Genomic DNA, 13,836 nt, shown 5'->3' with positions numbered 1-13,836 from the left:
TGTCCTGCAAAGACCTGCCTTTTCACAGGAGAACAATAAAATCCTGTATTTTTTCTAGTGAGAAAAAACTCTGTGAGAATTTAAAAATAGAACATATCATCCCCTTCATGTTTTATCCTGAATTCCTGAAAACTAGTTGTATTATAGAAAGTTGAATAAATCCTCAAAAGAAAACTTAACACTTCCTATAGTGGATTTTCCCATACACAGATTAATACAAAATTTCATATTAGATGGATTCCATATGAATCATTTATATGTGAAAAAATGAAACATTATCATAAATTTTTAAAATTCACAAACAGGCTTTAAAAAATGTTTATTATTCCATTTAAATACAATGTTCATTTACATATTTCTCCATAATTGTCTTTTGTAAAAAAAAAATGCATATAAATACAAAGTTACAATGAGAAATTTCACAGGAACAAACAGCTCCATCATTTCTGACTTTTTAAAACTACATAAATTAAAACATAGGTCCCTTTAAAAAGTAGAGTCTTTCAAGGTTAAGAATTTGATTGCCCTCCATTTTGTAAAACATATGAAGAGATAAATTGGCAGTTACAAAATAGTCACAGGAAAGGAAGTAAAGCATAGGGAATATAATCAATCATATTGAGATCGCTATGTATGGTGCCAATTGGGGTACTGGAAATATTGAGGGGAACACTATGTAAAGTATATGATTATCTAACCACTAAGTCGTATACCTTAAACCAAAACAAAATAAAATTTCACAAAAGAATTTGATTACCCTTAATATAAACAAATCTAAAGTCTTCATATAATAAAATGCCAGTCAGTTCTGAAAATACTAAATAGACTAGTAATCCAACCATAGGGAATTGTTTGAAATGATTTACCAAATCTTTCTATTTAACGCAGAAATGACAAATTGTCATCTATATATTTGGCCCCAATACTCCTATCATAGGACGATATTTTAAAAATTTATGTACAATTTAGAAAACTACGTTAGGACATAGCCATCATAGCTAAAGCTCCTTTCTTCTTCGGCAAATTAAAGAGTGTTGTAAACTAGGCCCCATGGTCTGGGTGGAAATTGTAGGACTCTACAGTTCTGAAAACAGGGTTTCTACCTGAATGATGTAGGATTTGCAGGGCAAAAAATTTAGAAAAGAGATGAGTAGGAACATTAAAGCACAGAAGAGTAGAAACAGTGAGGAGTGGGGAGTGGTCTGGCTTAGCACTGAGAATCACAATAAAAGCATGAAACTATCACTGGAAGGACTGAACATTGCATTTACATGTTATAAAACTCAGGGTATCCACAGTCACAGGTAGAGTATCAAAACAGGAAAAGGCAGAGGGCTGAATATGAGGGCTTTGACAATGTGTGACTTTTCCATCAGTACATTTTGATGGAATAAGAATGCCACATTCTTTCAGATGGAGTAAAGTTGTAAGATGCATTGTTTGTATCAGCAACCAATTGGCTTTCATTACAATATAGGATTTTATTAGTGCAAATGCATTAACTATTTACAAGCATATATGATAACTGCATTTAAAAGCAATCTGAAGGAATATATTATATGAGAAACTGTCCTAATATTTTTAATCTACTTTGCAGAAAATCTGGAAAGTAATCAAGCAATAGTCTTGTTTTAAGCACAGAATGTAAAATAAAGTTTACCTTCATTATGGATAACAAAACAATTTTACATGTTGTAAATTTTAGTATAAGTGCTGTAATTAAGTACTTTTTATAGATTTTCTTTCATTACTTAATTCATAAAATTAATTAGGATACATAGGAATTATAATATTACATTTTAAATAGATCTTTTTCAATGGTAACTATTTTTACAATATTTACCTTTAAAATAAAACATATAAACATTCCTTCATATACACATGAGCTACTTCAAAAAGTGGGAATACCCTTTTCATATGTAAACATTTTTTAAAGAAGTATTTACAAGAGAAGAGATTAATTTTCCCATCCAAAGATAAAAATATGTGATATCCCTCTTATTCAACAGTTATTCTTCTCATTCTTTCAGCTAATTCTTTTCTCACTTCAATATGTTTTTCTAAATTTTGCACTTCGTGTGGAAGATTGATGTCCCAAATAGACAAGCAAGATTGTAATTCTAGAAAGATGAAAAAAATGAAATAATGTCTCAAAGATGTACCATAGGTATTTTTATTTTAACTTCATTAATTTATATTCAGTTACTTTGGATAAATGTGTATATAGAAATATACCTACATATAATGTACTAAATTATTGCCATTTATATATAAAGATTCCATCTGGAAAATTTTTTTTTAGTTGTTAAACTAACAACTAAATTTTTAAAAAGAATATGGACCTTTAATAACCTAACATCTAATTTACTTAAAGAAATAGAGCTTTTCAATCACTGTTCAAAATCAGGCATCAAATGGATAGGTAAGATGCAAGGAAAAATGTCCACATTTAGTGTAAATTTGGGCTAGTTCTAATTTTATAATGGCTGATATCTCTACTTTGTCATAAAATAAATATTCAACACCCCTAAATCACTGAAACTTAATTTTAAAGATTTATGTCTAAATTATTTGCACTATAAAGAAGCTATCAATTAAAAATGCTTAAAGTCTTATAGCATATGTATTACTTACTATAAATGTATAAAACACATATTATAATCATCCATATCATCACACTATGTTTGGAAAACAATATCCCATTCAACATACCTTTTTGGTGTTGCATATCTTCAGTATTTTTCCAGGTATATCCCAAAACCAACATGGCATTTTTAAGGCTTCCTTTACAAAAAAAAAAAAAAAAAAAAAAAGAGTTTTTCTGTTAAAACAATGTAAGTTGGACTAAAAATGTACAGTTCACATTTTAAGACACAAAACCTTGGAATTTAATTTATATTTTACTTTTTCAGAGACACCTAATTATATTTAATAAAAAGCTCTCCAAGAAGACCAGAAACTCTTTAAAGTTAGAAAATTTGTGATCTACCCCTTTCTATAATTTTTATTAATTGTGTGAACCTGAGAAAATAGCTTAACCTTCCTGCAAAATGGGTTTAATATTTATACATTACCCCTCCACCAAAAGTTATATTACATAAGATTGTGTGTGTGTAAGTATTTCCATAAGGCACTGGCCAAATGGGAAGCATCTGGATGGAGAGCGGCATGGATGGATACATGGACACTCTGTCACAAAACCATTCTTCTCCTCAAGTCATTCATTAACTTATTCAACAAATAGTCACCAAAAGTCCCCTATGTATGAGGCCTAGGCCAGGCCCTGGGAAGAAAGGAGTAAACAAACATATGCAAATCCAACCCACAGGACTTTATGTTCTAATGAGGAGATTAGTTACTCATTAGTAACTACGTTAACTAAGCAGAAATGCAAACCCTTGAGGCAGTATGAAGCATGGTACTTAAGATGGACTAAACATAATTCTAGACCAGAAAGAGCTGGGAGGAATGTGGCCAATGATGTAGGCTAGAGAGGTGGGCGAAGCCAGATCATGCTCCATCTTGTATGTTATATTTAAATTTATCTTTATTTTAAAAATCAATTAAACCCATTGAAATCCCACTAAAATGTCAGTAGGGAACAACCTTGATGAGTCCCAAAGTACATACAAATTAAATTAGAGGATGTAATCACCCTGGAGGAATAACCTTAGAGAGCAACTCACTACAGACCATCTGCTCTGCTTGTTGACTTGTCACCAGTCGCTAGCAGCACCTCATTCTAACTCCTGGGCAACTCTGATATCCATAAATGGAAAATTGGGGACGGGGAGGAGAAATACTTGTCTCTCCTTAATATATTCCTGTGAAACAATTTACTATTTTCTTCACCCTACCAAACAGTTTATTACTTATCTGCCAAAGCGACACAAATTCTACTTTCACAGAACTTAACCCCATAATGTTACTTTTGTGATAAACTTTGTACATATACTAATATTATTATTTTAAACCAAATAATTAGCGAAAAGTAGACAATGAAATGTGATTATTTATGTAGAAAATATTTTTCATCCACCATCACGATTTCATCGTATTTAAATAGCGAAGTAGGAGCAAGGAAAGATAAAGTCTTGAGTAAAACATCATGATTTGTCAATATTTGTAGATTGAAGAAGGAGTTCAGCATATCTTGTTACAACAATATAAATTTATTTATAGAATGAAAAGCCAAACGGAATTCTTTAACAAGGGTGGGAAGCTTGAACTATAATAAAAATAAACATTTGCTTTAATTTCTTTGGGCAAAAGTAAAAAAAAAAAACAAACTCAACATTGCCCATTTCCCATTTGACCTTAGGTATAAGGAAAAAAGAGGAATTAAACCCAGACTTGGGTGCTCTTGCAATAATCTGCTTCTCTTATGGGGTGGAGAGCATCGACTCTCTCCATTTCTTTAGTGACCCTATTCAAAACGTGTCCCAGCCCTATGCTGCACTAGGTGAACTTCTGAGACACTTCAAGTGACACTGGAAAGTGAAGGAAAAACTTAAAGATCAACATAGTTTATAGTCTTAGAGAACATGCGAAAAATCCAAAGGAAAGACACGTGCCTATCTGCGCTGTCATCATGACTCGGACAGAGTCACAGAAGTCCTGAATTATACGGATGAGCCTGAGAGTCGAAAGGTCAAGGAGTAGCATGTAGCCTCCCCCGGTTCCAATCCAGAGAGCACTGTTCTTCTGTAGGCAGAGAGTTTTCACTCTCCCCGAGTAAGACATACTGTGTTTGGACTCCTTGTTCACTTTCACCATTTCCTCCCTACAATCGTGAAAAAAGTATGCATTAATGCTTTTTCAATGATTAACTGATAAAACAGATGTGTCTATAGATATTCACAAATATATCATATTTTAAATTATGAATACATAACAGTAGACTTTATATATCATGAACATTATACAAAACTAATTTTGCTTTACACTGAATGCCACCTGGCCATATTTTTCTCCTTGAAGCACAAATTGTCAAACATAACACAATAGCCCCTTAACTTCAAGAAATTTTCAACTCAATATGATAAATACAATATCTATAAATAAAAATTCAGTATAAAAAGAATACATTTTTCCCAATAAGAAGGAAAAACGTTATTTTCAAAAGCTTTCCATGAAGTATAAAAGCTTCAAAGAAAAATAAAATTATAATCATTTATATGTAAAAGATATCCATACAAACCACTAATTTTCCCCCTGAGCTAACAAATAAGTCATCACAAAAATGAGGTATCAGAAATAAAAGGATCCTAATAATTTTGGATCTTTAGGTGGTAGGAGACCCTTTATCAGGCAGAACTGTCTGCATATCTGCGAAAAAATCTCCTCCCCAAGCAGAGAAAAACTGTCAGATAAGAAGATCCTAGGAAAGTAAACTTTGAAGTCTCCTTTCATGGATATAGGGTCTAATCTAAATGTTCTTCAGAGTATAAAAATGTATTCAGAAAAAAACAAAACAAAAGTAGAACATGGCTACCAAGTGAGGTTGGTGATGGCCCTATTTCTTTGCAGTAGCAACAAAGGATGTGCTTGATGTCAAATCTGAGGTTGTCTCAGACACGCTCACTGTATCGGACTGAGAGCTGGCTCTCAGGCTCGGGTTTGGTCCTCCCTCTGTAGTTAGTGCATCGGTCAGTCCAGTGCACCCTCCCCCCCCATATTTTTATATTATTTTACTTTTGAACACAGTATTTTGGGGCCCACAGTCTAATTATTAGTAATATTAATACTATAATTCTACTAGATGCACAGCCAGCAATGAATCCAGTATGGTCATTTTTAATAATGTACTATTTTTTCATGAGAGAGTATTCTCTATAATACTTCGAAGAAACCACAAATATTATGCTCCTATTTTTTTTGATCCAAAATGACATTTTCTGGATTCCAAGACATGGCGTTGAAAAGCATAAACAATTTTGTTTCTGGGTGTGTTTTTTTTCCTTTCAACTTTCTATTGAGAGGGAGAAAGGAAGAAATGTAAGTCATGCTTGCCCCGTCTGTAAAATTTGAAGTATAAAGACAGCTCTTACCGGCATAAAATAAAGAACCAATGACACTGGACCTATAGTCACCAATAATGTATTGTACACTTAAAATTTTAAGAAGTGGATCTTGTGCACCTCCTACAACAAAATAAAATTTAGAAAAAAATCCCAATGAATTTACTTTAAAAAGTGCGCACAGTCTATTAGTTCACAGAGTTTTTCCGTTTTCTTATCCCACACTTCCACAAATGGGCTATTCTTCTTAGCAATGTAGAGAGCCCTGTCCGCCACCACTGCTATGATGTTGGAGTCACTGACAGCTGCATAAGAAAACCTAGGAGGGGAAAAAGAAGGTCACTACTATTCATTTTTCTTCTATATTAACATGCAATGTGAGCCTGGATGAGTTCTTAATGCACGTAATATATTAACACCATTTTGAAAAAAAAACAGGCTAGTGTATTGGCAGGTTTTTTTTTTCCACTTTTCTAATGTGAACTAAAAATATACCTTACTATGGTACTTTACTTATTTTCGGTCACTTTATACTTTTCACTTGATGATAACATAAATTAAAGATTACAATTAATGTTTATTTCTGGTTTTAATTTTAATTTCAGTTTCATCTTGTTCTTTAATATTTTTTATTGATTTCAGAGAAGAAGGAAGAGGGAGAGAGAGATAGAAACATCAATGATGAGAGAGAATCATTGACCATCTGCCTCTTGCACATCCCCTACTGGGGATTGAGCCCACAACTCAGGCATGTACCATGAATAGGAAATGAACCGTGACCTTCTGGTTCATAGATTGATGGTCAACCACTGAGCCACACCAGCTGGAGCTTATCTTGTTCTTTATAGAATTTTATACTGCCCAAATATCCAAACCATCCTAGTTTCTAAAGGAAATTTCATCATAACATCAGTGACTTTATGATGTGGCAAGAAAATTCCATTGTCAAGAATTAAGTGTTAGCCATCTATACCTAGAGTTATAAAACATAAGATGTTAAAATAAATTTTAGTGGCAACATCTGCAAATATTAAAGCAAAAGGTACCTTTGCATCAACAAAAGCCAGTCAAGTTATAAGAGAAGAAAAAATCCACATCTTTCCCTCTTTGAAAATAAAGAAAAATGACAAGCATTTTAAAATATCAATTTTTCAACCTAGCACATTTGGCATTTTACATATTTTGCAAACAGATTGGCTAACATAGGCCCCATCTGTATTGGCAAACTTCTAGTTAGCCTTTGTGGCTTAACTTAAATGTCAGCTCCAGTGAAATTCTTCCCTGACCTATAAAAATAAACTAATCCTTCTTTTTTCCGCCACTAGTGTAATATTATAGATCTTATCTATATATATAAAAGCCTAAGCAATCTGCTGACTGGCCGGTAGCTATGACGCGCAATGACCACCAGGGGCAGATGCTCAAACCGGTAGCTATGACACACTCTGACCACAAGGGGGCAGCCGCTCAACACAGGAGCTACCAAGCTGTGGTGACTTGGAAGCTGTGATTCTTGGGTGATGCAACCAGAAGCAGAGAGTAGGGAGCCCGATTTCAGAGTGCATCACCCGAGAACTACCCTCTTGCAATCCGGGACCCTTCAGGGGATGTCGGAGAGCTGGTTTTTGTCCAATCCCCACAGGCCAGGCTGAGGGACCCCATTGGTGCACGAATCCATGCACCGGGCCTCTAGTTAAATATAAAATTGTATTAGTGTGTCCCTGATGCTAAATTGTATATGTAAATGCTTAAGGACAAGGACCATGTCTTTTCTATAAGCTCTTTCTGTAATTTTCTTGTTTAGTCATCCAAACATGCCTTTGAGATAATATACATTACAGTCCTCAGGTAAGAGGGAACTGGAGATTTGAGAAGTTCTTGTCCAACTTCACATAACCCATACATGGCAAAGCCAATATCTGAACTATGATTGAAGCTCTTCTCTACCACTGTATAGTGCTTCTCACTGAAGAATGTAATAAACAAGAACCACCTGCAATGATTCACTTGAAATACAACTTTAAAATTGAAACAAGATTTATATTTTATTTTATTCTTGCTTGAAATTGGTATAACTCACTCTGCTGTAGAAGGGACCATCAAATCAACAGAGGGTTTTATACCTGAGTGCCTATGTTTCCTACAATCAATACTTAATAGACATTCTCCAAAACATTATCCATAGATAAAAATAATGGCTTGCAAATTCCTTTTCTGATTTGATACAGAGGTAACAAAATTGTTAAACATTGAGATTGATAAATACTCCTAAGATTACCATAGGTTTTCATAATTACCCCAATTTTGATTAGGCTGGGTGATTTTTTAATGTCCTGCTGCTTTCTGGAATTTTCTGTTTTCTATAATAAATGTTTAATTTTATAATAGAAATATAAATTATGTATTTTAAAAGATTTTCACTTGGGATTATTAACAGCATTATTGACTTGATTATAAAGAATAACACAAATACAATGATACATTAATTGCATATGCAGGAATAACTTACACCTGAGTCGTCCTGGTCTCAATGAGTTTCTGAATGGTGAAATCATCAGAAAACGAGAAAAGTTTTGTGCCACATCCTCCCCACATAATGTTTTTTTCAGTTGAATTCACGGATTCACTCAAACACATGAGTGGAGTGCTGATATTTCCTATATTGAGTATCTTCAAAGGAGCAGCTCCTTTACACTTTGCCAAAAAGAGGAAACACATCCAGTTTATTGGGTATATGCAGAATGAAACACTGTGAAGTTTAAGCTTTCTAAAGACTACTTTCCCATCTTATAAGGTTACAGGTATTAAAATAAAAATTCAGGATACATTTTTTCAAAGGATTTATAAAAACAGGATTCAATTCAACCAGCATTCAAAATGTGATCCTATAACCAAGCTCTTCACTTCTCCATGCAAAAATTGTACCGGAAATAACCTTCATATTTTGCTCTACTTCTCTGTCTCTCATTAGATGATAAGTTTTTTGATAACAAGGAGTATGAAGGGGTAGAATTCTGAATGAATAGTTGGAACCGCAGATGAATGGAGGGAGGGAGGAATAAATGCTCTAATGATAAATGAGAATCTAGAGAACAGAAAGTTAAATGATATCTTCAAAGCTAAAGAAAAACTTGATGGCAAACCTGATTTAAAACTTGTTTCCTTTGTTTTTTCCACAATATATTTATAAGTAATTATCAACTTTGCTTACATAAAAATAGAATTATTCATATTCCTCACATTATACATCAGATCTCATTTATCATTTTATCCTTAGTTTATTTCATATAAAGCATACACTCAATCAGCAAGTATTTATAGAGGATATACAGTGTACTAGACTTTATTAAGCAATAAAAAGACAAAAAGCAGAATTTATGATCCTTGCTCTCAGAAAGTTTATAATCACTTTAGAAGGAGCTGAGGATGAGCATAGATAAAACAAATAACTTAAAATAAATTTGGTGTAGAATGCATTCAACATTTACCTTAACACTTTTATCTTCAAAAATTGCTAAGTTGCCATCAGCAGTTCCCACCAAAAGAAAATTTTTTTGCTTGCTAAAAGAAAAAATGTCAAAATTGTTACAAAAAGAATGCTTACCTTGACCAAGGTGGCCTTAACCTTTTCCCTAGCTTGATTAAATCTTTAAACAGGTTTCTTCCTGACTATAGGCCCTTGATCCCTTTTCTTACATCATTTACTTAAAAAAAACTTACAATTGTAATTCTTTCTCAGCCCAGTTGAGATGTAAATCTTCTTCTAGCCTCTTGCCAATTATATAGGCCTTTCTCAAGAATCCAGAAGCCCTCCCTTACAAATATATTTAAGGAAGAGTGGCCCATCTCCCAGTCTCTAGGGAGGGTCCCAGCCTAACTTCAATAAGGACCAATTTGCCAAGACAGATGGCTCAGTCTCATTCACTACTTCCCTTCACCCCAAAAACTTCCAGTACTTTCCCATTGCTCACTCGAATGGTTAAGAAAGGGGTCCTAATATAAGGTGACAGGAGAAGATTTGACTTTGAGTGGTGGGCACATGGTCCTATATAGAGAGTTTGTAAATTAGAAATCCACACATGTAACCTATATGTTCATGTAGACTAATGTAACCCCCATGAAATCTATACTAATAAAAGGTTAATATGCTAATTAGACCATGTCGACCAGACAGCTTCTGGTCATCTGGTCCTCCTTCCAGACAAAGCCATGGTGGCGGGGGCTGAGGCAGAGGTGGTTAGGGACGATCAGGCCAGCAGGGGAGCAGTTAGGGGTGATCAGGCTGGCAGGCAGAAGTGGTTAGGGGCGATCAGGCAGGCAGGCAGGTGAGCGGTTAGGAGCCAGCAGTCCTGATTGTGAGAGAAATGTCCTGGATTGGAGAGGGTGCAGGCCGGGCTGAGGCAACCCCCCAACCCCACAACGTGCACAAATTCGTGCACCAGGCCTCTAGTTTAAAATAATAAAAATAAAAATAATTCCCCTGGCTTTTATTTCAGCAGAGTTGAGTCCATTCTCTTTCCTCTATTGCAATAGTCTTCAATAAAGTCTTCTTTGCTTGTTTAACTACATCTGATGAAATTTTTCTTTGACAATATTCAAACAATTGCAACTTTAAAATTTCAAACATGGTTTACTTGAAATGTTCAGCTGCCAAACACTTGGGCTTCACATTTTTCTAATATTTATTTTCTCATATTTACTGACTTATCAAAGAGGAGTTTTGGGGTGCAATAATCTTAATGTCTCCTGGAAATCATCCCGCCACATAGATTACAGCAACTAACCTGTTACTCACACCTGAATTTATGCCACTTAGATAATTTCCTTTGAGATAAGATCCCAACAACTGACCATGATTAAGTATTTTCACCTATTAATAACTTATGCATTTATTTGACTTTTTTCCCAATTTGATAGTTAACCCATATGTTTTAGATTGACACAGAACAAGCAATTGAAATATACATATTCAAAGAAAGAATGAACAAGAAGTCATCTTTAAAGAGGTCCTGCAAAGGTAAGTTGATGTGAGGAATGATAAAGAATGGAGCAACAGCTAAGATAAAACCAGGAACAAGGCTGGTGGCCTAAAGAAATAATTGGCCTTTTTTATAAATGCCTCAGTTTGATCTGTATACAGAAAAATAAATACCTTAGTGGCTTCCCACAATTCTCTTTAACAATGGGAAAATGTTACAACTGAGCAATCTTTCCTGATGCTATAATAATTTCCACACATTAAGTCATCTAAAAGATATGTAAATTTACCCCAATGGTCAAATTTACTAGTGTACCTTTGTTTGGAATTGGAATTGCAATGCAAGCAAGTAACAGAATCAGTCATCTTTTCAAGGGTATGCATCTTTTTCCCATCTTCAGAATTAATGACGATGAGCTCGCCAGACTGTGTCCCAGACACAATCCAGCTTTCCTTTTCCACAGGCAGGTGCACCAAGGCGAGGCACAGTATTCTACTATTGGTAACTTCCTATTAAGAAGAGAAAAACACTCTAAAGAAACTGATTCTAGCTTAAGTGACCAGAACTTACAGAAAATAAAAATATTCTGCCAGCCCTAACCAGTTTGATTCAGTGGATAGAGCGTCAGCCAGTAGGGGGTGTGTAGGAGGCAGCTGATCGATGTTTCTCTCTCATCCTTCTCCTTATCCTTCTCCCTTCTTCTCTGATAAATGAGTTAACTGGCAAACAAGCTTTGCCTATCTAGAATGCATCTGAAACTAAAACTGGAAATTGAAAGTTATTTCTCACCATTTCACACTCCATTGAAGTATTAGGAGATTTTTCAATCTTAAAAGTAATGTTTAGGCACACGTATTTCAAGACAACAGTGAAAAATTAGGTTATTTATAAAATCTAGAAATTTATTTTATTTTTGTCAATACAACATATTGCAGAAGTTGTGCCCAGAGCCCCTCTCTCAGTCAGTTGCACCCGCTCCGAGCTGCTCTGGGTGTTGGCTACTAATAGCTCAGAGTTGCACCCTTCACAACAGAGCTGTCCTCAGCTACCATTAGCTTGGGAGGTTATACCAGCTCCCAGAAATGGCTGGGAAGTTATACCTCCTCTCTCCTTGGGAAGATGGTAGCCAATGACTGGTTGATATATGGGAATAAAGACTGGCCCCCATGCCTCATGGAGGGATAAATCTGTGCTCTTTTTCATACTCCAGAATTTCTTATGGATAAACCCTGAGGCTATACTTCCTCAAAAATACATTTTTGTTAAGATTTCCCCCTGCTCTTTCTGGCTTCCTATACTTAAAAGTTTCTCTCTCTTCACCTGGCCAATGTGCTTCAGTGGTTGAGCATTGACCTATAAACCAGGAGGTCATGGATCAATTCCCAATCAGGGTACAGCCTGGCTGGTGGGCTCTATCCCCAGTAGGGGACGTGCAGGAGGCAGCCAATTGATGATTCTTATCATTGATGTTTCTATCTCTCACTTTCCCTCTCTCTTTCCTCTCTCTGAAATATATAAAAACATTACTTTTTTAAATTTCTCTCTCCTTAAATCACTCATACAAGATTTTCTGCCTCAGTCTCTGTTTTTAGAGACCCTGGCCTACGACACACATATACTGCCATTTCAAAACCAAACACATACTTATTTCATTTCATATGAATATTCTTGTTCTAACAAAAGCCAATTTAATAATACCCCTAAACTAGCTCTTATTTCATTTCTTCCTAAGTAACTTTTTAACTAGTACATGATTTAAGGTTATCTAACCACTATGCAGTACACCTGAAATTAATAAAAAATAATATTGAATATAAACTGTAATTGAAAAATAAAATGTAATAATCTGCAAAAATAAGTTTTCTACAGCATCTCTAATTTAAAGAGTATTTGGATTTACCTCCGAAGTAAGTCTTTCAGTAGTTAAGTCAAGAAGGGAGAGTTGGCCTCTGTCCCTGGGCCCGCAGCCCAGCCAGACGCTGACATTCTTGCCGCTCTGATTTGCAGCAACCATGCACTCCACAGTGAAGTTTTTGGGTATGGATATGTGTCTCATCAGACAGATTAACTCCGCCGAGTTCAAAATGTCAAAGACCTGAGCAAGTTTAAAAATAACAAAACAATGCACATCAAGTTAACACAGGTCCTTTTGAAAGACCAGATTCTTGCACATAATGTAGACCTAAATGTTACAGCTCTATCAAGAAAAACCTAAACCTGTTAGCTAACCTCTGACCCACCCAGAGCAACAAGACTAATAGTGCAAAACTATAGATAAAATCACATTAATATAATACATCTTTTTAAACTGGGCATGATATATACTCCTTTTGTATATGTAGTATGTATCGTAACTTGAAAAGAAAATCTGCAAAGTGGCGATGACGGAAATTGAGCAGGGTCACCCAGTTTTACGCTGCAGAGCCACATCATGTTCAAAAGTTACTTAGGAAGATAAATACTCGGGCCAACTGAAGGGAAAATGAATTTTGATCTTTGGTAACAAAACTCAGAACTCACTTCTAGATTCTGGTTTTATGTTTTTCCTTCAAGCACTAAAGAACTAGACAGACAGTGTAGAGCCTCTGTAAGGAAACAGAACTAGGAGTCAGGAAATTCGAATTAGAGCCACTTGCCTGCACCTCACATGAGACCCTGAGAAAGCCCCTTATTATCTCAGTACCTCATCTGACGAAGGTGATGAGTTTACCCCTCTTGCTTAGTATATATTGCAGTTAAAAAATTAAATATGTCAAAGTTTTCTAATTATGTCATGTACTAAAAAAATTCAATATAAAATACAGGAAAAGTATACTTGAAAATAAAAGGAAGAAAAA

The 13,836-nt window shown here is 34.9% G+C and overlaps 1 protein-coding gene across 5 annotated transcripts in view; it reads right to left on the bottom strand.

The window, feature by feature from the left end:
• Positions 1-380: 380 nt before the first annotated feature.
• The window catches only part of LRRK2 (leucine rich repeat kinase 2), a 123,059-nt gene continuing 109,603 nt past the window's right edge, over positions 381-13,836 (bottom strand). For 4 of the 5 annotated variants that reach the window (XM_059682574.1, XM_059682575.1, XM_059682576.1 and 1 more), the window contains 8 exons: positions 12,900-13,094; positions 11,315-11,508; positions 9,509-9,581; positions 8,530-8,714; positions 6,187-6,339; positions 4,571-4,783; positions 2,713-2,780; positions 381-2,120 (listed from right to left, as the gene is read on the bottom strand). In XM_059682574.1, the coding sequence (XP_059538557.1) occupies positions 1,999-2,120; positions 2,713-2,780; positions 4,571-4,783; positions 6,187-6,339; positions 8,530-8,714; positions 9,509-9,581; positions 11,315-11,508; positions 12,900-13,094 (1,203 nt within the window). In that variant the 3' untranslated portion in view covers positions 381-1,998. Of the gene's footprint in view, positions 2,121-2,712; positions 2,781-4,570; positions 4,784-6,186; positions 6,340-8,529; positions 8,715-9,508; positions 9,582-11,314; positions 11,509-12,899; positions 13,095-13,836 lie in introns of those variants that run through there. The other variant, XM_059682578.1, reaches the window with a different exon arrangement.

Source organism: Myotis daubentonii, chromosome 2, assembly GCF_963259705.1.
Source record: "Myotis daubentonii chromosome 2, mMyoDau2.1, whole genome shotgun sequence".
NCBI lineage: Eukaryota > Metazoa > Chordata > Mammalia > Chiroptera > Vespertilionidae > Myotis > Myotis daubentonii.
The sequence above is the reverse complement of the archived record's forward strand: the minus strand, read 5'-3'. Positions and strand labels throughout refer to the sequence as shown.